The 21,059-nt window shown below is 44.5% G+C and overlaps 1 protein-coding gene across 1 annotated transcript; it reads right to left on the bottom strand.

Annotated features, from left to right (window-relative positions):
* Positions 1–228: 228 nt before the first annotated feature.
* On the bottom strand, positions 229–16,031 carry LOC311131692 (scinderin-like). The gene is made up of 16 exons (XM_084164801.1): positions 15,716–16,031; positions 11,426–11,580; positions 10,620–10,781; positions 9,809–9,958; positions 9,086–9,178; positions 8,639–8,771; positions 8,422–8,510; positions 8,051–8,266; positions 7,685–7,806; positions 7,447–7,537; positions 5,979–6,149; positions 5,561–5,738; positions 5,163–5,284; positions 4,996–5,073; positions 4,840–4,900; positions 229–884 (listed from the first exon to the last, which is right to left on the bottom strand). Exons 1-16 carry the CDS (start codon positions 15,906–15,908, stop codon positions 715–717), a joined length of 2,184 nt encoding a protein of 727 aa, XP_084020927.1. The 5' UTR covers positions 15,909–16,031; the 3' UTR covers positions 229–714.
* Between the last annotated feature and the right edge of the window lie 5,028 nt (positions 16,032–21,059).

A 21,059-nucleotide genomic window follows, 5' to 3' on the forward strand; every position in this document is an offset into this window, starting at 1 on the left:
ATGGTTGGGGTCACGAGAATTTTTAGATATCAAAATAGGGTTGTGGGCCAAAAAAGTTTGGGAATCCCTGGGTTAGACTTTTAGCCGTGTAATTACCAGACTGATTAACGAACCATTCATGTAAGATTGCGAGTCTTGGTTAGACATGAGAACAACTTTAGAAATTTGAAATGAAAAGAAAAAGCCTCTTGTTCATTCTCTTTTTCAGAACTCTCAGCAGGAGTTACGCATTTTCTATCATGTTTAATGACAAAGGCATTCAAACTTCCATACTCACCAATACACAAATGACAAACTCCATTCAGAAAAATACAACAAATAGCAACATTTTGGTCTTATGTCTTTGTAACGAGAAAAAAACCAAACAACAAAGATGTCCAAGCAGTGCACATCATCTTGACACCTGACACATATCAGGCCTAAATGTAAAGCAAAAAAATACAAATAAAAGTAAAGGGCTTTTCACACTGCACATTCTTAGCACAACACTAGTCCATTAAGGGCTAGTTTACACTTCTTTCACACTAGTATTCCCACGGGGGGCCAGTATAAAAAAAAGATATGTATAAGATAAGAGCGTCTGCTAAATGACTAAAATGTAAATGTAAATGTAGTATGTGTAAACCCTTGGCTGAATACAGAGTGAATGTTATAACCGTTATAACTGTCTAAACTGTGTTATAACAGTGTTATAACTGTTGGGATTCATTGATGCTAAATCTGCAGTGTCTTCATGGTCCTGGCCACGGTGTCTGAGTTCCAGCGTGCTGCGTCCCACCCCAGGAACCACCCTGTGAAGGTGGGGGGCTCATGACCCTGCTTCACCATCACTATGGAGGTCCTCTTATCCCTACCCCCCGGATCCGTCTCTATGTATGTCTTGGCTGTAAGGAAGGGAGCACATAGACACTGTCAATCAATGGGATAAACCATAGAAAAGAGTGTGTTCACACCTCAAATACACTGAGTGTACAAAACATTAGGAACACCTTCCTAATATTGAGTTGCCCCGCCTTTTGCCCTCAGAACAGCCTCAATTCAATTCTACAAGGTGTTGAAAGCGTTCCACTGGAATGCTGGCCCTTGTTGACTCCAATGCTTCCCACAGATGTTTCAAGTTGGCTGGATGTCCTTTGAGTGGTGGACCATTCTAGATACACACGGGAAACTGTTGAGCGTGGAAAACCCAGCAGCGTTGCAATTCTTGACACAAAACGGTGTGCCTGGCACCTACTACCATATCCTGTTCAAAGGCACTTAAATCTTCTGTCTTGCCTCTCTGAATGGCAAACATACACAAGCAATGTCTCAATGCTTAAAAATCCTTCTTTAACCTCTCTCCTCCCCTTCATCTACACTGATTGAAGTGGATTTAACAAGTGACATCAATAAGGGATCATAGCTTTCACCGGGATTCACTTGGTCAGTCTTTGTCATGGAAAGAGCAGGTGTTCCTAATGTTTTGTACACTCAGTGTATATTAAAAGGTATATACTGAATGTATGTATATATATATAAATTATACATAAAAGTAAAGGGTCTGAATATATATATATATATATATATATATATATATATATATATATATATACACTGCTCAAAGAAATAAAGGGAACACTAAAATAACACATCCCAGATCTGAATGAATGAAATAATCTTATTAAATACTTTTTTCTTTACATAGTTGACTGTGCTGACAACAAAATCACACAAAAATTATCAATGGAAATCAAATTTATCAACCCATGCAGGTCTGGATTTGGAGTCACCCTCAAAATTAAAGTGGAAAACCACACTACAGGCTGATCCAACTTTGATGTAATGTCCTTAAAACAAGTCAAAATGAGGCTCAGTAGTGTGTGTGGCCTCCACGTGCCTGTATGACCTCCCTACAACACCTGGGCACGCTCCAGATGAGGTGGCGGATGGTCTCCTGAGGGATCTCCTCCCAGACCTGAACTAAAGCATCCGCCAACTCCTGGACAGTCTGTGGTGCAACGTGGCGTTGGTGGATGGCGCGAGACATGATGTCCCAGATGTGCTCAATTGGATTCAGGTCTGGGGAACGGGCGGTCCAGTCCATAGCATCAATGCCTTCCTCTTGCAGGAACTGCTGACACACTCCAGCCACATGAGGTCTAGCATTGTCTTGCATTAGGAGGAACCCAGGGCAACCGCACCAGCATATGGTCTCACAAGGGGTCTGAGGATCTCATCTCGGTACCTAATGGCAGTCAGGCTACCTCTGGCAAGCACATGGAGGGCTGTGCGGCCCCCCAAAGAAATGCCACCCCACACCATGACTGACCCACCACCAAACCGGTCATGCTGGAGGATGTTGCAGGCAGCAGAACGTTCTCCACGGCGTCTCCAGACTCTGTCACGTCTGTCACGTGCTCAGTGTGAACCTGCTTTCATCTGTGAAGAGCAGAGGGCGCCAGTAGCGAATTTGCCAATCTTGGTGTTCTCTGGCAAATGCCAAACGTCCTGCAAGGTGTTGGGCTGTAAGCACAACCCCCACCTGTGGACGTCGGGCCCTCATACCACCCTCATGGAGTCTGTTTCTGACCGTTTGAGCAGACACATGCACATTTGTGGCCTGCTGGAGGTCATTTTGCAGGGCTCTGGCAGTGCTCCTCCTGCTCCTCCTTGCACAAAGGCGGAGGTAGCAGTCCTGCTGCTGGGTTGTTGCCCTCCTACGGCCTCCTCCACGTCTCCTGATGTACTGGCCTGTCTCCTGGTAGCGCCTCCATGCTCTGGACACTACGCTGACAGACACAGCAAACCTTATTGCCACAACTCGCATTGATGTGCCATCCTGGATGAGCTGCACTACCTGAGCCACTTGTGTGGGTTGTAGACTCCGTCTCTTGCTACCACTAGAGTGAAAGCACCGCCAGCATTCAAAAGTGACCAAAACATCAGCCAGGAAGCATAGGAACTAAGAAGTGGTCTGTGGTCACCACCTGCAAAACCAGTCCTTTATTGGGGGTGTCTTGCTAATTGCCTATAATTTCCACCTGTTGTCTATTCCATTTGCACAACAGCATGTGACATTTATTGTCAATCAGTGTTGCTTCCTAAGTGGACAGTTTGATTTTACAGAAGTGTGATTGACTTGGAGTTACATTGTGTTGTTTAAGTGTTCCCTTTATTTTTTTGAGAAGTGTATATACAGTACCAGTCAAAAGTTTGGACACACCTACTCATTCAAGGGTTTTTCTTAATTTTTACTATTTTTTACATTGTATATTAATAGTGAAGACATCAAAACTATGACAGAACACATATGGAATCATTTAGTAACCAAAAAAGTGTTAAACAAATCAAAATATATTTTATATTTGAGATTCTTCAAATAGCCACCCTTTGCCTTGATGACAGCTTTGCACACTCTTGGCATTCTCTCAACCAGCTTCACCTGGAATGCTTTTCCAACAGTCTTGAAGGAGTTCCCACATATGCTGAGCATTCTTTGGCTGCTTTTACTTCAGTCTGCCGTCCCGACTCATCACAAACCATCTCAATTTGGTTGAGGTCGGGGGATTGTGGAGGCCAGGTCATCTGATGTAGCACTCCATCACTCTCCTTCTTGGTAAAATAGCCCTTACACAGCCTGGACGTGTGTTGGGTCATTGTCCTGTTGAAAAACAAATGATAGTCCCACTAAGCCCAAACCAGATGGGACGGCATATCGCTGCAGAATGCTGTGGTAGCCATGCTGGTTAAGTGTGCCTTGAATTCTAAATAAATCACAGACAGTGTCACCAGCAAAGCAACCCCACACCATAACACCTCCTCCTCCATGCTTTACGGTGGGAAATACACATGCGGAGTTCATCCATTCACCCACACCGTGTCTCACAAAGACTCTGCGGTTGGAACAAAAAATCTCCAATTTGGATTCCAGACCAAAGGACAAATTTCCACCGGTCTAACGTCCATTGCTCGTGTTTCTTGGCCCAAGCAAGTCTCTTCTTATTATTGGTGTCCTTTAGTAGTGGTTTCTTTGCAGCAATTCGACCATGAAGGCCTGATTCACACAGTCTCCTCTGAACAGTTGATGTTGAGATGTGTCTGTTACTTGAACTCTGTGAAGCATTTATTTGGGCTGCAATTTCTGAGGCTGGTAAGTCTAATGAACTTATCCTCTGCAGCAGAGGTAACTCTGGGTCTTCCATTCCTGTGGCGGTCCTCATGAGAGGCAGTTTCATCATAGCGCTTGATGGTTTTTGTGACTGCACTTGAAGAAACTTTCAAAGTTGTTGAAATGTTCCGTATTGACTGACCTTCATGTCTTAAAGTAATGATGGACTGTTGTTTCTCTTTCTTATTTGAGCTGTTCTTGCCATAATATGGACTTGGTCTTTTACCAAATAGGGCTATCTTCCGTATACCCCCCCTACCTTGTCACAACACAACTGATTGGCTGAAATGCATTAAGAAGGAAAGAAATTCCACAAATTAACTTTTAAGAAGGCACATCTGTTAATTGAAATGCATTCCAGGTGACTACCTCATGAAGCTGGATGAGAGAATGCCAAGAGTGTGCAAATCTGTCATCAAGGCAAAGGGTGGCTATTTGAAGAATCTCAAATATAAAATATATTTTGATTAGTTTAACACTTTTTTGGTTACTACATGATTCCATATGTGTTATTTCATAGTTTTGATGTCTTCACTATTATTCTACAATGTAGAAAATAGTAAAAATAAAGAAAAACCCTTGAATGAGTAGGTGTTCTAAAACGTTTTACGGGTAGTGTAAACTATACATTAAACTTACTTTACCAAAAATAAATTACTCCCCACACACACAAGGCAAGGACCATAACTCACCGGATTTTACAGATTCAGTTCTCTCAACTTCATTGGCATCTTTGCCAATCCAGACAAACACCTATCATAAAACATTAACATCAATATAGTGCAACCTCCATAGAGGTAAAAATGGGCTGAACATTTTAATTTGGGGATGTGTAACAAGCTCCATACGTGATCCCAGATGTCCAACAGCATCACGTCATCCTCTGCCAGGTCCTCCTGACTGAACTCTCCTGGAACCTCCTCAATCTGCAGAGAGTATTTTTAATCTATTTGTGTGTGTGTGTGTGTGTGTGTGTGTGCGAGCGTGCGTGTGTGTATGTGTGTGTGGTACTCACTATGAACCTGCCAGTCTTGTTGGAGCAGGCGAACAGACGAGGTTGTTGAGTGAGGCTCTTACTCTCCAATCTCTCTGATGTCTGGTACTCCTTCTTCCCCCCTAATGCTGCCCAGAGGTCCGCTACAACCAAACATAACAAATCTGCTTGAGTTTCTGTGCATCTTGAATTGGTGATATACATTTTAGGACTAAAAACCTCAATCTGCCTTGAGACTTTCCTTGTCTCAGTGTGCCCTCTGGTGACTGTCCTGAGTACTACATCACATCATTATTATGGCGCCATATCAAGGTCCATATTCATAAAGCTTCTCAGAGTAGGAGTACTAGATTAGCACTCCTCCCCTGAGACGCTTTCTGAATATGGGCCAGGCCAAGGAATCTGTATGATATTCTCACCTGGTTCCTGTCCCTCTACGATGCGTTGTGTCTGACACATCAGCACCTGACTCAGGTACTGGGCCCCCTGCTCCTCGTCCTCGCTGGCGCCCTTACCCACCCACAGGTAGCTCCCCCCCGCGGGCAGCTTCAGCAGGTAGGCATCATTAGAGTTCAGGCTGCCAGCCTCCGCCTCCACCTGCCACAACACACACACACACAACAGACTAAAAGCTGAGGAAAGGCTGACCTCCATCTAGATGACAGGAAACGACAAATGAGCATCATAAATGCCAATGCAAAAAACTGTAATTTAGCATAATCGGTGCATAAACCCTCTTCAGAAGATAGTGTATAAACTGCATTTATGAGTGTTTACCTTCCATCACTGCCAATGAAACAACCATAGGTGTGTGTCTGTGTGGGAGAACATTCTAACCTCTGCGACGCGTGTGATGGTGCCCAGGTTACGTCGGACCTGGAACAGGCGTGTGGGGGCCGCAGGTGCCTGGCCTCCGATGCGTGAGGTACCACTCTTGTACACGATGAGGGGCTTGGCTTTGAACAGACTCAGGAGATGGGCAGGCTCTTTTCCTTGGGACACTCTCACCTAGGAAACCAAAAGAGATTATTAACGCATATCCAATTTGGTACAGGAGCTCATGGATAGCAAAGCCATCGCTGGAGGGTCAGGTAGAGACCTATGCTATAGACAATCACTAGGTGGCACTATAACACATATACAGTGGGAGATTCTCATTTGGTCAAAAAGACCGTCCTCTCCTCGACTACTCCGTCCTCTCTCCTCTGTGACCCAGAAACCGATAAGTGGTCGAGGGGAGTGTCAATTAGTTAGTAGGTAAACGAAGGAGTCTGCTCCCCTCCTCAATTACCTACTTCGACAGAGGATGCACAAGAGTATCCTTGCAGCGTCTAGCACAGAAGTGTTTTACAATAAGCCACACCCCCTTTGAATCAGCTATTGTTTTCTTGAAGGAGAAAAGCATGCATACATTTCAAAACAATACTCTACTTAATGTTTATCTATAAAATGTCTGCCCCAACTAGCTAAAAAATGTTGGATCACTTTACACATTTATTTTGGGAATCCACCCCTGTAAACATAATTTTAAGAGCCATCTGCATTTTTGTCAAAAAAAATGTATTGACATAGGCTTGTTCTGTTCACTGTTCTCTACCTACTGTATATAGTACTCTAAATACCCCAATTCATGATGTTAAGTTTAAAATAATACAATATCAAAATTGCTGACACCATTCAATCCAATGAGGGTTTGGAACTTTAAAACCAATCATCTTTTTGCAGATAGAACCTTATAGACCTAAACTATTGATTTGCCTGATGATGCACGAGTGGAGAAGAAGAGTCTCATTTCATACAAGTGCATTTCCACGTTTCCTCTCAACCCCTCCATGTCGATTACCTTTTGAACTTTTTCAAAAAGAGGAAAGGACAGGGGAGTTAGTAAAACCAATTGAGAATCTCCCAGTGTGTCTCTACAAGCAGCACCCTTGGCTCAGTTGGTCATAATTCATTAAATCAGATTAAGAGATGCCAACTTCACATACAGAGAAAAGATTCCGTCATGCCCCATAGGCATGGAAAGTAAACCCTGAAGGGATTTAATACAAAGTAGGCTGGAGAGAATAACCTCCTCTAGTATCACACTTTACAACTGTGATATATTTAAAAAATGATTTATAAACTTTACACCGTTTTTAGACGTTTACACCGAGGCCTGACCCCCTGCTCCAACCTCTTCAACCTCAGTGTGTGTGTGGGTGTCTTTCGGAGGGGTTGGGATAAAGCAGAACATGCATTTCCATTGGACATTCATAGACATTGGACAATAAGAGATCCTCATCTTAATTTGAGTTAGTCTTACCTGAACTGCGTTCCCTCCCAGAGAGCGATCCAGCTCCACAGTTAGGAAGGCTGAAGCTGTGAGCTCATCTAGAGTGCTGCTAGCCCCCTGCCTGCCACAAGAAGTATAGGGATCAATCAATCCAGCTCCCCCCCACCCACCCATCCAACCAACCAATCAACCAACCAACCAATCAACCGATCAACCAATCAATCAACCAATACATCTAATTGAAAATATACAGGTCTACCAGACTCACCAAGTGTAGATGATCTGTCCTCTCTTATATGTATAGAGGATGATGTAACAGTCTCCTCCATAGAATTGGCCATACGTCTTTGGGTCGACTGGGACTCGACCACTGGTCTCCACTCTGAAGATCTGGAACATGAAACTGGCTATTCTACTATCATTTGTTTACAATCCATGTGATTGGGATTGTCAGTAGAATAAAACACCTGACTCATTTTACATTAGCATATTTGATTATTCACTCCTTGTAACGCTTGCGTAATGAGGAACCATGCCTGATACCTGAAGGCCTGTGTTAGCGCCCCGATCTATTGCTTAGACCTTAGCTCAGTGGGCTACCAAAGTCTTGTGGCGGTAACACTTGGTCCTATACCTGAGTGTCCCCTGTGCTGTCGTCCACCATGTTATACTGGGCTGCCATGCTCTGGGACTCATGGAGCTTGGAGGCGTCGAACTCCACCTGATGTATCTTAGCGATCCTCTCAGTCACAAAGACCTTCCCTAACCCCTCGCTCTGGTTCTTATCCCTCCACCCCTGGAAGAACTGCTTGAAGATAGGAGTCTCCCCACCCTCTGGGAGTACCTGGATCTGGCGATAAAGAGGAGTTGTTTCTATGAACGTCAGTCCTGATCAGTTTAGCAGGACATGAACTGACATGATATTTAAGTCACGAGTTGATCCAACCAAATGATCCAAACATAGCAATTATGACTGATGCTAGATGGATGATAATGAGCATGAACCTGTGTGTTAGGTGGGTAGCCCATCTGCTGGATGAAGCCCTCAGCAGTCTTCATGGCAGTCTTCCTCTCGCTTGGGTTGGCGTTACGGCCTTTATGGGTGATGATGGATGATTCATGCAGAAGAAGAGGTACAAAAAAGATGGGAGGTATAGAAGGATGAGGGGATGAATTTAGATTGTTTGTCAAGATAAAGATGTTAAGCAGTTTAAATATCTACCTTTCCAGACGAAGATCATCTTGCTCTTCCCGTGGTCCAGGATGAAACACTCGTCAGACAGCAGATGGCTCTGAGAGAACGGGTTCTCCTCTGAGACCAGGGTCACCTGCATCGCTCCGGACGCATCAGATACCTGGAAGGAACAACAACGAGATGAGTTTGAATGTGTGTATGTGGTGTGTGTGGTGTGTGTGTATGTGTGTGTGTGGTGTGTGTGTGTGTATGTGGTGTGTGTGTGTGTGTGGTGTGTGTGTGTGTATGTGGTGTGTGTGTATGTGTGTGTGTGTCTGTGTGTGTGTGTGTGTGTGTGTGTGTGTGTGTGTGTGTGTATGTGTATGTGGTGTGTGTGTGTGTGTGTGTGTGTGTGTGTGTGTGTGTATGTGTGTGTGTATGTGTGTGGTGTGTGTGTGTGCATGTGTATATATGTGTGTAAGAGTGTGACCATACCATGTAGAGTTTGGCCATCTTCCTGTTGGAGATATCTGCCACCATATCATCATTGTCATCACCTTCTGGTAGATCTGGCTTGTTGCCAAGCACCTGATAGGGTTGACAGGTAAAAACACAAATACAAAAACCAGGAAGATAAGTCACAGTGACTTGTGTTAATAGAGATAGAAACATGATGGCACACAAAAGTAGATTATTTAACTGTCATACAGTTTTGCAACTAATTTAAAACACTAGACTAGGGAATGAAAGTTAAACATTGTGTTGAATTAGCCTCTGTCACCTCAGTTAACACAGATGGCTCGCTCCCTTCCTCCACGACAAAGATATAATGGTGTGTCAAGGAAGGAAGCTGGTGTTACAGATCAGTAGTCTTGACTTGCATGGTTCCATAGTTCCACCACAACAGCTGAACAACAATGTTTCTACAGTACTCTACCTTAAACTGACAGTACTTTCAGGTAGTGTGTACTCTGAGACAGCTGAACAGAGTAGTTACTCAAAGGTTAGTGAAAAGGCTTGATCGTTTTCCAGAGTGGCTATAGTCCTGATAGGAAGGGAAAACATCACCGTCCCATGATGTGTGCAACGATGACTGATTTAGTTTCCGACCTCTGCCTGAAATGACCTTATCTCAGAATCTGAGAATTATCCAGGAAGCGTCAGAATATGTCAACCCTTTAACCAGATAATCACTTTTGTTGAATTAGCATCTGTCACCTCAGTTAACTCAGACGGCTCGCTCCCTTCCTCCACGACAACCAGCTTTGCTCGGCCATTCCTCTCGTTGTCACGGATACCGGCAGCCACCTGCGCTGCCTTCAGGAGCTCAAACTTGTTGCACTCTGAACCGCACCACTGGTAGATAACCTAGAGACAGGTAACATATATGGTTCAGTTGAAAAGAGGGTTGTTGCACATTTTATGAAGTTCCAGGTGCATAAAGGCTTTAGCTTCGAGGGCTAACTAACAAAATCTTGTGGCAAGCCGACGACCCCGGTTCAAACCCAGTGGGTCACTGTTGTGTGGCAATACATCCTGATTTCTGGCAATATTCAAACAGGAGTGAACAGTATAGCTTTTGGATTTAATTTGGTAAACATTAGAATACCTTGTATATCAAATGAGCTTGATACATACACCCACCTTAAGTCAACATACCGTAGGCCTACATTGTTTTGGACTTAAGACAATAACAGACCTTCATGCCGAACAGACAATATTTGTGTTTCAGCAGAATTTGAAGTTTGTTTACAGAGTCAAGTGTAGACAATGAGTCGGGTTTCTCAGGAAAGTTACAGTCAAACAAATGAACTGTTCTTACAGGGCCACTGAGTGCACTACCATATGTGCCATAAAAGTCTGGACCTCTTGGCAGAGGCAGTGTTACCACCATAGACACTATATCATTGATACATGTTCTATATCTATATGGTAAACTCTCACATAGAGGGAGGCCAAAGTACAATCTACCGATCCATCGATGACTCAATCAGTCAATCAGTAGATCAATCAATGAATCTAAACATACTGCTCCCAGGTCCACGATGAAACAGTCCCCTCTGTTGAAGCTGGACCAGTTGAGGGTGACCTCGGTTGCCCTGACGACGCGGCGACCTTTGATGTGGAATAGTCTCCGAGCTGACAGGTCGTTGGTGACCACGTGATGGAACCCAGAGGCCACGCCTCCGGCCTAGAATAGAACAGGATAGAATAGAATAAAATAGAGTAGAATAGAAAAGAGTCGATTAGGATAGAACAGAATACTTTATTGCCTTCAAGAGGGAATTTGTCTTGCTCAGTTTAAAAGCAATTCAAGACGCAGATGTACATACGTAGTATACATCACATACAAAACAAGGTACACAGTTACGTAGTACCCAACACAAACATCCCTGAAACAACATATAAAAGGCAATGTCAGGGCCTATGAGTACCCTGTGAGGTTGAACAAGGGTAGCGTGTCAAGTAGTAAAATCAAGAAAGGTTCAGGACCAAGAAAACAAACAACGTGTGGAACACATAACTGTTTTCCTTTTCCCTCTACACCAAGTTCCTTTTCCATCCCATGAGTCACTGTTGCTGCCCATGGTCAGGGCCAAACAAAACGTTACAACAAGCGTTTATTTAATAGCACACCTAGCATATGATGCCCAGGGCCTGAAATGTGAAATGTGGCAAATGCAATGAATGTTCACTGCTAAAAATAAGGGTGCTTTCTGGTTCAATACAACACCATATATTCTAGTAGTAAATAGCAGTAAGACAGATAAAGGAACAAATCTAATATTAGTGAAATAAACGGAAATAAAATGCATCAGTAAGACAATACCGTACTTTGTATGTGATGCCTCCCTTGAAGTATCGTGTGAAGGCAGTGGACTCGAACCCCTGCAGTTCTCGGTACTGGACAGGCTTCCCTCCTAGAAAATCATCCAGCTGAACAGTAAAGATAGCCGCTGCCGTGCTCTCATCCTGGCTGCACTCCTTCCCTGAGGAGAGAGCATGAGTGGTACAGTACTTAAATACAATATGATAAATGTTAGTATGAAATGAGAGAGTATTCAAGTTTAGACAGAGAAACTTTAGCACAGACTGCCTGGTTGATGTTATCACTCTGATGCTCATAGTATGCTTTATTGTAAAACTGTGTGGCGTGTGTCTTTTTTTGTTCACATCTTTTTTGTCACCCTTGTAGACATATCTTGGCAACAATAATCTCACTGGTGTTGCAGTCAACAAATGTTCGCTCTGAAACAGAATCTACCAGCCTTGCATGTTGCCATTGTAAATGTATGGGTGGCTGCACACCACTACAGAGGTTTAACAACAGGAGCTGGAACCCTGTTAGTGATACCTTGTAGGCCTGATGAGGTAAGTAAACAGTCCAAGTCATACCTGCTATTTTGGTGTGACTAACCTACAGTAGTTAAACATTAGTCTACAGCATGAGGCCATTCTAATTTAATGGGTGACTGAATGAAGGAACTGAGGAAGAAATGTAAGCCCATAGCAGCAAGCAAAATGGGAAGGAAACCCATTGGAGGTCCATTAGTGTCTTTACTGGTTAATGATTCATGATGATGATGAGGGAATGAGGGAGGAGAGGAAGGACAACATAACATCTTAGTGGTGCTATTGATGTTTGTATTCAGATGGGAGTTGGTGAGTGCGGAGAGAGAGAGGAGGAGGAGAGAGAGAGAGAGAGAGAGATAGAGAGAGTGAGAGAATGATCTAATTATGTGTCAAGGAAGGAAGCTGGTGTTACAGACTTGTATGGTTCCATAGTTCCACCACAACAGCTGAACAACAATGTTTCTACAGTACTCTACCTTAAACTTACAGTATTTTCAGGTAGTGTGTACTCTGAGACAGCTGAACAGAGTAGTTACTCAAAGGTTAATGAAAAGGCTTGATCGTTTTCCAGAGTGGCTATAGTCCTGATAGGAAGGGAAAACATAATTGTCCCATGATGTGTGCAATGATGACTGATATAGTGTACAACCTCTGCCTGGAATGACCTTATCTCAGAATCTTAAAATCTGAGAATTATCCAGGAAGCGTGAGGATATGTCAACTCGCCCGACCTTTAACCAGATAATACTTTTGTTTCCTACTTCAGGCAAAAAAATTGTTTTCAGCTCAGCTGATGACAAGATTGGCTGACTTGCTTCTACTTTACTTCTGTCTACAGTAACAGACAACAGCACCTCGAGACCTCACACAGTTGTGAAATGACAGTGACACTACTATGGGGGACAACAACACATATAATACATACACTGAGTATACAAAACATTAAGAACTGCTCTTCCCATAACATAGACTGACCAGGTGAATCCAGCTGAAAGCTATGATCCCTTATTGAGGTCACATGTTAAATCCACTTCAATCAGTGTAGATGAAGGGGAGGAGACAGGTTAAAGAAGGATTTTTAAGCCTTGAGACAATTGAGACATGGATTGTGTATGTGTGCCATTCAGAGGGTGAATGGGCAAGACAAAACATTTATCTGAATATTAACTGAAACACAAGCAAAACCATCTCTCTTGTTCAGTCTTGTATGTACAATCTGTTCTTCTCCTATATTAATACATCTACACAGATATGATCCTATGAAGTTAATGTGTTATAACACTGTTAGTACATTATGCCTTTTGATGCTAAGTTGTTTTATTTCTTGCCAATGTATTTATTAATGTTAATGAAAATATTATGAGAATATTATGCCATTGATTTCAGCCTGTAGCTATAAAACTTTAACATCTATGAAGCACTCCCTAAATGTGTTCACATAAATCTCCAATGTTTGATAACCCTCCGTCAGTAAACAAATCATCCAGCATGTGACATCCTGCTGGAACAGCCTGAGGAAACATGCACGAAAGCACACATGAATGCGCGTACGCGCACACACTCACGCACAAACACATACGCACACACACACACATACACACACACTGTCACGACTTCTGCCGCGGCTGCCTCCCCTCCTTGTTCGGGCAGGTTTCGGCGTTCGTCGTCACCGGCTTACTAGCTACTGCCGCTCCCATTCTCATCACTCCACTTGTCTTGTCTTGTCAATCACACACACCTGGTGCTCATCCCCTAATTAGTCTGTGTGTTCCCTCTGCCCCCTTGTCTTTGTGAGTGATTGTTCTATGTGGGAGGAGAGTAGCTCGGTTGAGATACCCCCATACTCCCAGCCTCCTGCATCGTGGCGCCGGTAGTATGGGCGATGGACGCGGATATAGAGCGGGCATTTCGCACAGATCCATCTCCATCTCAGTGTCCAGCTGGGCTGCGGTCCGTGCCTGCTCTTATCCGCGATCGTTTGATCCACTGGGCACACACGTCACCCTCCTCTGGTCACCCAGGTATCGGTCGTACAGTGCGCTGCCTGACTGATAAATACTGGTGGCCTACCTTGGCTAAGGACGTGAGGTTGTACATCTCCTCCTGCTTGGTGTGCACCCAGAGTAAGGCACCAAGTTGCAACCATTACCAGTTCCACAACGACCATGGTCTCATCTAAGTATTGATTTTCTTACTGATCTTCCCCTGTCCCAAGGTAACACCACCATCCTGGTCATTGTGGACCGCTTTTCGAAGTCCTGCCGCCTCCTTCCTCTGCCCGGTCTCCCCACAGCCCTAAAAACTGTGGAGGATGAGGCCCTGTTTACTCACGTATTCTGGCACTACGGGGTACCAGAGGATATAGTGTCCGACCGAGGTTCCCAGTTCATGTCTAGGGTCTGGAAGGCGTTCATGGATCGCCTGGGGGTCTCGGTCGGCCTGACCTCTGGATTCCACTCCGAGAGTAATGGGCAGGTGGAAAAGGTTAATCAAGATGTGGGTAGGTTCCTGCGGACCTACTGCCAGGACCGGCCGGGGGAGTGGTCAGTGTTCTTGCCATGGGCAGAATATGACCAGAACTTTCTCCGCCACTCCTACACTAACCTAACGCCCTTCGAATGTGTTTTAGGTTACCAACCGGTTCTGGCACCGTGGCACCAGAGCCAGACCGAGGCTCCTGTGGTGGATGACTGGTTTCGGCGCGCGGAGGAGACTTGGGACGCTGCCCACGTTCACCTCCAGCGTGCCGTGCGTCGTCAGAAGGCCAACGCTGACCACCACTGCAGGGAGGCCCCGGTCTTCGTACCGGGGGTTCGGGTCTGGCTCTCAACCCGGAATCTGCCACTCCGCCTGCCCTGCCAGAAGCTGAGCCCGCGGTTTGTGGGGCCGTTTAAAGCCCTGAGGGGGATAAACGAGGTCACATACAGGTTATTACTTCCCCCTGATTACCGTATTAACCCCTCGTTTCATGTGTCTCTCCTCAGGCCGGTGGTGGTTGGTCCGCTCCAGGAGTCTGAGGTGCGGGAGGTCCCTCCACCTCCTCTGGACATCGAGGGGGCCCCGGTGTACTAGGTCTGTTCCGTCCTGGATTCGAGGCGTCGGGTGGGGGGCCTTCAGTACCTCGTGGAGTGGGAGGGGTACGGTCCGGAGGAACGGTGCTGGGTCCCGGAGAGGGACATCCTCGATCCCTCCCTGTTGCAGGATTTTCACCATCGCCATCCGGCTTGCCCTGCTTTGTGTCCTCCTGGCCGTCCCCGAGGCCGGGGTCGGCGCGCTGCTGGAGCTGCGCGTCAAAGAGGGGGGGGTTGGGGGGTACTGTCACGACTTCCGCCGAGGCTGCCTCCCCTCCTTGTTCGGGCAGGTTTTGGCGTTCGTCGTCACCGGCTTACTAGCTACTGCCGCTCCCATTCTCATCAGTCAGCTTGTCTTGTCTTGTCAATCACACACACCTGGTGCTCATCCCCTAATTAGTCTGTGTATAAGTGTTCCCTCTGCCCCCTTGTCTTTGTGAGTGATTGTTCTATGTGGGAGGAGAGTAGCTCGGTTGAGATACTCTCTCATTTATTTTGCCAGGGTTGATTTTCCCCTGTGTCATTACATTTATTGTATTTTCTGAGACTGTGTTTGGTCAGGGAGAATTGTTTCCCCTGTACCTGTTTCGATTGCCGTTGTAGGCGCATTGTATGCCTGGAAGGAATAAATCTGCATCCGGTTATTTTACTCCTGCGCCTGACTCTGTCCATCATTCACCACACACACACTCCAACTCACCCAGCCAGTAGTGCAGGTCGTAGAAACAGCTATCCCGCTGTTTGACAGTGTGGAGGACCACGTACGCGTCCCCAACATAGAAGTTCCCGTGCAGGTTCTCAGGCACAGGGCACAGCTCAATCTTCTCTATCCTCCATATCTGGAGACCGGCTACCCTGCCTGCCTTGTCAAACTCCCTGTGGTAGAGCACCATGGTTCCTCTGATTATCTGGTAGCAGAAGGGGGACGGCTGGATGTGGATCCCAGGTGTGGTGAGAGGAGCGTGGGGTGAGAGAGAAGCACAGACTGCTGCTCTGTTCTCTATCTGGTCCTGGGGAGGAGTGAGTCAATAGCAGCAGTGTGCAGGGCTCTAAGTTGGAGGCTGAGAGGGGGTGGGTGTGTCTTAGATGCTGACAAAGTACACACACACACAGTCTGTATGTGGTTTTTACACTTGTTTTCACTACACATGCAAATTACTGTCTCTATTTATACTCAATATTTCCAGTAAAGGCGCTGCTCTAATAACTTTATTACATCATAATATTAGGCTTGAAATAACTTGCATTCAGATCAGGTCGATAGAGATGTTTATCTTGTAGTTTCAACAGAGCTCAGCAGTGTGTGGTTATTTGTCTTTGCACTTATAAATATAGAGAACCAGAAAAAAAAATCCCCGCAATTGCATCAATTCAGAATTAATCTCTGCTTTGGTTTACAACTATTTGAACAAGAACCTAAATATTAACCAGACATTACAGAATGGTTCCCTTTCAAGTTTCTTATTTCTTGTTTAATATTAGACTGGTCTCTAAAGGTTATGGCTTAGGGGAGGGCCCTAGTTCAAGGTCAAAAGTATGTGGACTCCCTTCAAATTAGTGGATTCGGCTATTTCAGCCACACCCGTTGCTAACAGGTGTATAAAATCGAGCACACAGCCATGCAATCTCCATAGACAAACATTGGCAGTAGAATGGCCTTACTGAAGAGCTCATTGACTTTCAACGTGGCACCGTCATAGGATGCCACCTTTCCAACAAGTCAGTTCGTCAAATTTCGGCCCTGCTAGAGCTGCCCCGGTCAACTGTAAGTGCTGTTATTGTGAAGTGGAAACGTCTAGGAGCAACAATGGCTCAGCTGTGAAGTTGTAGGCCACACAAGCTCAGAAAACGGGAACAGTCTTTGCGATTGTAATCTAAACTTGTAGATTTACCAGCCATACCTGCTCCATTCCAACACATTTCACAGCTTGTGGCCAATTATTGAAATACTATGACAGTGTGTATTACAATTACTCACTACTATCTATTACCTAAGGGTTATATTACAAGACCGATCTGTTAATGTTGTGTAACTAATCTGTTTTGAGTATTGTAGAGTTTTTTTCCCCTAAAAGTCATTTTCTTTTAAAGTCGGTGAAGCCTGTGACCAGTTTCCCCTTAGTGTCAGTTAATGTGAGCGATAGAAGAGGAGGAACCAGACAAGAGATGGATGCTTTAAAATGGATGCTGACGAAACCAGGATAAAAAATACCATGATTTGGGGTATTTTCACGACATTTAATAAATACACTATATTTACAAAAGTATGTGGACTCCCTTCAAATTAGTGGATTCGGCTATTTCAGCCACACCCGTTGCTAACAGGTGTATAAAATCGAGCACACAGCCATGCAATCTCCATAGACAAACATTGGCAGTAGAATGGCCTTACTGAAGAGCTCATTGACTTTCAACGTGGCACCGTCATAGGATGCCACCTTTCCAACAAGTCAGTTCGTCAAATTTCGGCCCTGCTACATTTACGTCATTTAGCAGACGCTCTTATCCAGAGCGACTTAGAGTTAGCACATACATTACTTTATCGAACCCACAACCCTGGCGTTGCAAACACCATGCTCTACCAACTGAGCTACATCCCCTGCCGGCCATTCCCTCCCCTACCCTGGACCAATTGTGCGCCGCCCCATGGGTCTCCCGGTCGCGGTCGGCTACGACAGAGCCTGGATTCGAACCAGGATCTCTAGTGGCACAGCTAGCACTGCGATGCAGTGCCTTAGACCACTGCGCCACTCGGGAGACTACTAGAGCTGCCCCGGTCAACTGTAAGTGCTGTTATTGTGAAGTGGAAACGTCTAGGAGCAACAATGGCTCAGCTGTGAAGTTGTAGGCCACACAAGCTCAGAAAACGGGAACGCTGAAGCGCATAGCGCGTAAAAATCATCTGTTCTCGGTTGCAACACTCACTACCGAGTTCCAAACTGCCTCTGGAAGCAACATCAGCACAAGAACTGTTCGTTGGGAGCTTCATGAAATGGGTTTCCATGGCCGAGCAGCCGCAGACAAACCTAAGATCACCATGGGCAACGCCAAGCGTCGGCTGGAGTGGTGTAAAGCTTGCCACCATTGGACTCTGGAGCAGTAGACATGCTTCACCATCTGGCAGTCCGACGGACAAATCTGGGTTTGGCAGATGCCAGGAGACCGCTACCTGCCCGAATGCATAGTGCCAACTGTAAAGTTTGGTGGAGGAGGAATAATGGTCTGGGGCTGTTTTTCATGGTTCGGGCTAGGCCCCTGAAGGGAAATCTAAATGCTACAGTATACATTGACATTCTAGATGATTCTGTGCTTCAACTTTGTGGCAACAGTTTGGGGAATGCCTTTTTCTGTTTCAGCATGACAATTCCCCCGTGCACAAAGCGAGGTTCATACAGAAATGATTTGTTGAGATCGGTGTGGAAGAACTTGAATGGCCTGCACAGAGCCCTGACCTCAACCCCATCGAACACCTTTGGGATTAATTGGAACGCAGACTGCGAGCCAGGCCTCATCGCCTAACATCAGTGCCCGACCTCACTAATGCTCTTGTGGCTGAATGGAAGTAAGTCCCCACAGCAATGTTCCAACATCTAGTGGAAAGCCTTCCCAGAAGAGTGGAGGCTGTTTTAGCAGCAAAGCGGAGACCAACTCCATATTAATGCCCATGATTTTGGAATGAGATGTTCGACAAGCAGGTGTCCACATACTTTTGGTAATGTGTAGAATGGTCCTTTAGAGGAATGATTGTTGACATATAGTTGACATTCATATCTAAAAGCATAATTGGGAAATAATTTTGGCCTTACCCAGGCCTCCTTTAAGTCTCCATAATATTTCATATATAGGCGCTAAAAAGTTAAAATTGGTCATATGAAGCTTTACCGATTGCTCTGTAATATGAGTAGCATTTTTGTTTCAATAACAATTTTGATACATTATTTTATTAATATTAAAAAAAATTAACATTAATATTTAAAAAAAGAAAAAACTATTGATATATTGTTGAACACAATATTCTGCACGGGCATATCAAAGATGGACAGGGATAATATACTACAGTTGAAGTCCGTTTTTCAACCACTCCACAAATTTCTTGTTAACAAACTATAGTTTTGGCAAGTCGGTTAGGACATCTACTTTGTGCATGACACAAGTCATTTTGCCAACAATTGTTTACAGACAGATTATTTCACTTATAATTCACTGTATCACAATTCCAGTGGGTCAGAAGTTTACATACACTAAGTTGACTGTGTCTTTAAACAGCTTAGAAAATTCCAGAAAATCATGTCCTGACTTTAGAAGCTTCTGATTGACATCATTTGAGTCAATTGGAGGTGTACCTGTGGATGTATTTCAAGGCCTTCCTTCAAACTCAGTGCCTCTTTGCTTGACATCATCGGAAAATCAAAAGAAATCAGCCAAGACCTCAGAAAAAAAATGTAGACCTCCACAAGTCTGGTTCATCCATGGGAGCAATTTCCAAACGCCTGAAGGTACCACGTTCATCTGTACAAACAATAGTACGCAAGTATCAACACCATGGGATCACGCAGCCGTCATACCGCTCAGGAAGGCGACGCGTTCTGTCTCCTAGAGATTAACGTACTTTGGTGCGAAAAGTGCAAATCAATCCCAGAACAACAGCAAAGGACCTTGTGAAGATGCTGGAGGAAACAGGTACAAAAGTATCTATATCCACAGTAAAACGAGTCCTATATCGACATAACCTGAAAGGCTGCTCAGCAAGGAAGAAGCCACTGCTTCAAAACCACCATAAAAAATCCAGACTATGGTTTGCAACTGCACATGGGGACAAAGATCGTACTTTTTGGAGAAATGTCCTCTGGTCTGATGAAACAAAAATAGAACTGTTTGCCCATAATGACCATTGTTATGTTTGGAGGAAAAGGGGGGTTGCTTGCAAGCCGAAGAGCACCATCCCAACCGTGAAGCACGGGGGGTGGCAGCATCATGCTATAGGGGTGCTTTGCTGCAGGAGGGACTGGTGCACTTCACAAAATAGATGGCATCATGAGGAAGGAAAATTATGTGGATATATTGAAGCAACATCTCAAGACATCAGTCAGGAAGTTAAAGCTTGGTCGCAAATGGGTCTTCCAAATGGACAATGACCCCAATCATACTTCCAAAGTTGTGGCAAAATGGCTTAAGGACAACAAAGTCAAGGTATTGGAGTGGCCATCACAAAGCCCTGACCTCAATCCTATAGAAAATGTGTGGGCAGAACTGAAAAAGTGTGCGCGAGCAAGCAGGCCTACAAACCTGACTTAGTTACACCAGCTCTTTCAGGAGGAATGGGCCAAAATTCACCCAACTTATTGTGGGAAGCTTGTGGAAGGCTACCCGAAACGTTTGACCCAAGTTAAACAATTTAAAGGCAATGCTACCAAATACTAATTGAGTGTATGTAAACTTCTGACCCACTGGGAATGTGATGAAAGAAAAAAATGCTGAAATAAATCATTCTCTGTACTATTATTCTGACATTTCACATTCTTAAAATAAAGTGGTGATCCTAACTGACCTAAAACAGGGACATTTTACTAGGATTAAATGTCAGGAATTGTGAAAAACAGAGTTTAAATGTATTTGGCTAAGGTGTATGTAAACTTCCGACTTCAACTGTATGTTCTTTACAATAGTCAGGTAGGCTACAATATTTATGGCAAGGTAGACCATTTAGTGGAAGTTTACAAGAAGTGGTACTTTGACATTTAGTGCAGTAAAAGTGTGTGTTAGAGTCAAACACAGGCTGTGACCTTTCCACCAGTTATTGATTGCGTGCAGTTAAGCAAACAAGTTCTCAGTCATGTGTCATCTATTACAAGGATATTAGATGGCTCATAATTAAATCAATTGTTTCCTGGAACTACTTATTGGCACTGTTTCAAAGTTAAAGGGTAGAGAGGAACATTGCCAGGTATCTGATGGTCTGCATCTACATCTGCTGGGAATTGGATCTTTGAGAGGTTTAATTCATTATTTTGTAAAGAACATCTATGACATCATAAATACCAGCT

The sequence above is a fragment of the Coregonus lavaretus genome, assembly GCF_964263955.1.
Source record: "Coregonus lavaretus genome assembly, chromosome: 7".
Lineage (NCBI taxonomy): Eukaryota > Metazoa > Chordata > Actinopteri > Salmoniformes > Salmonidae > Coregonus > Coregonus lavaretus.

Coding starts and splice junctions, on each gene's coding strand:
- LOC311131692 (XM_084164801.1), bottom strand. CDS start 15,908: ATGGTGCTCTACCACAGGGAGTTTGACAAGGCAGGCAGGGTAGCCGGT. Junction 11,581..15,715: donor CGACCTGCACTACTGGCTGG/GTGAGTTGGAGT, acceptor CTCTCTCCTCAG/GGAAGGAGTGCAGCCAGGAT. Junction 10,782..11,425: donor AGGGAGGCATCACATACAAA/GTACGGTATTGT, acceptor GTTCTATTCTAG/GCCGGAGGCGTGGCCTCTGG.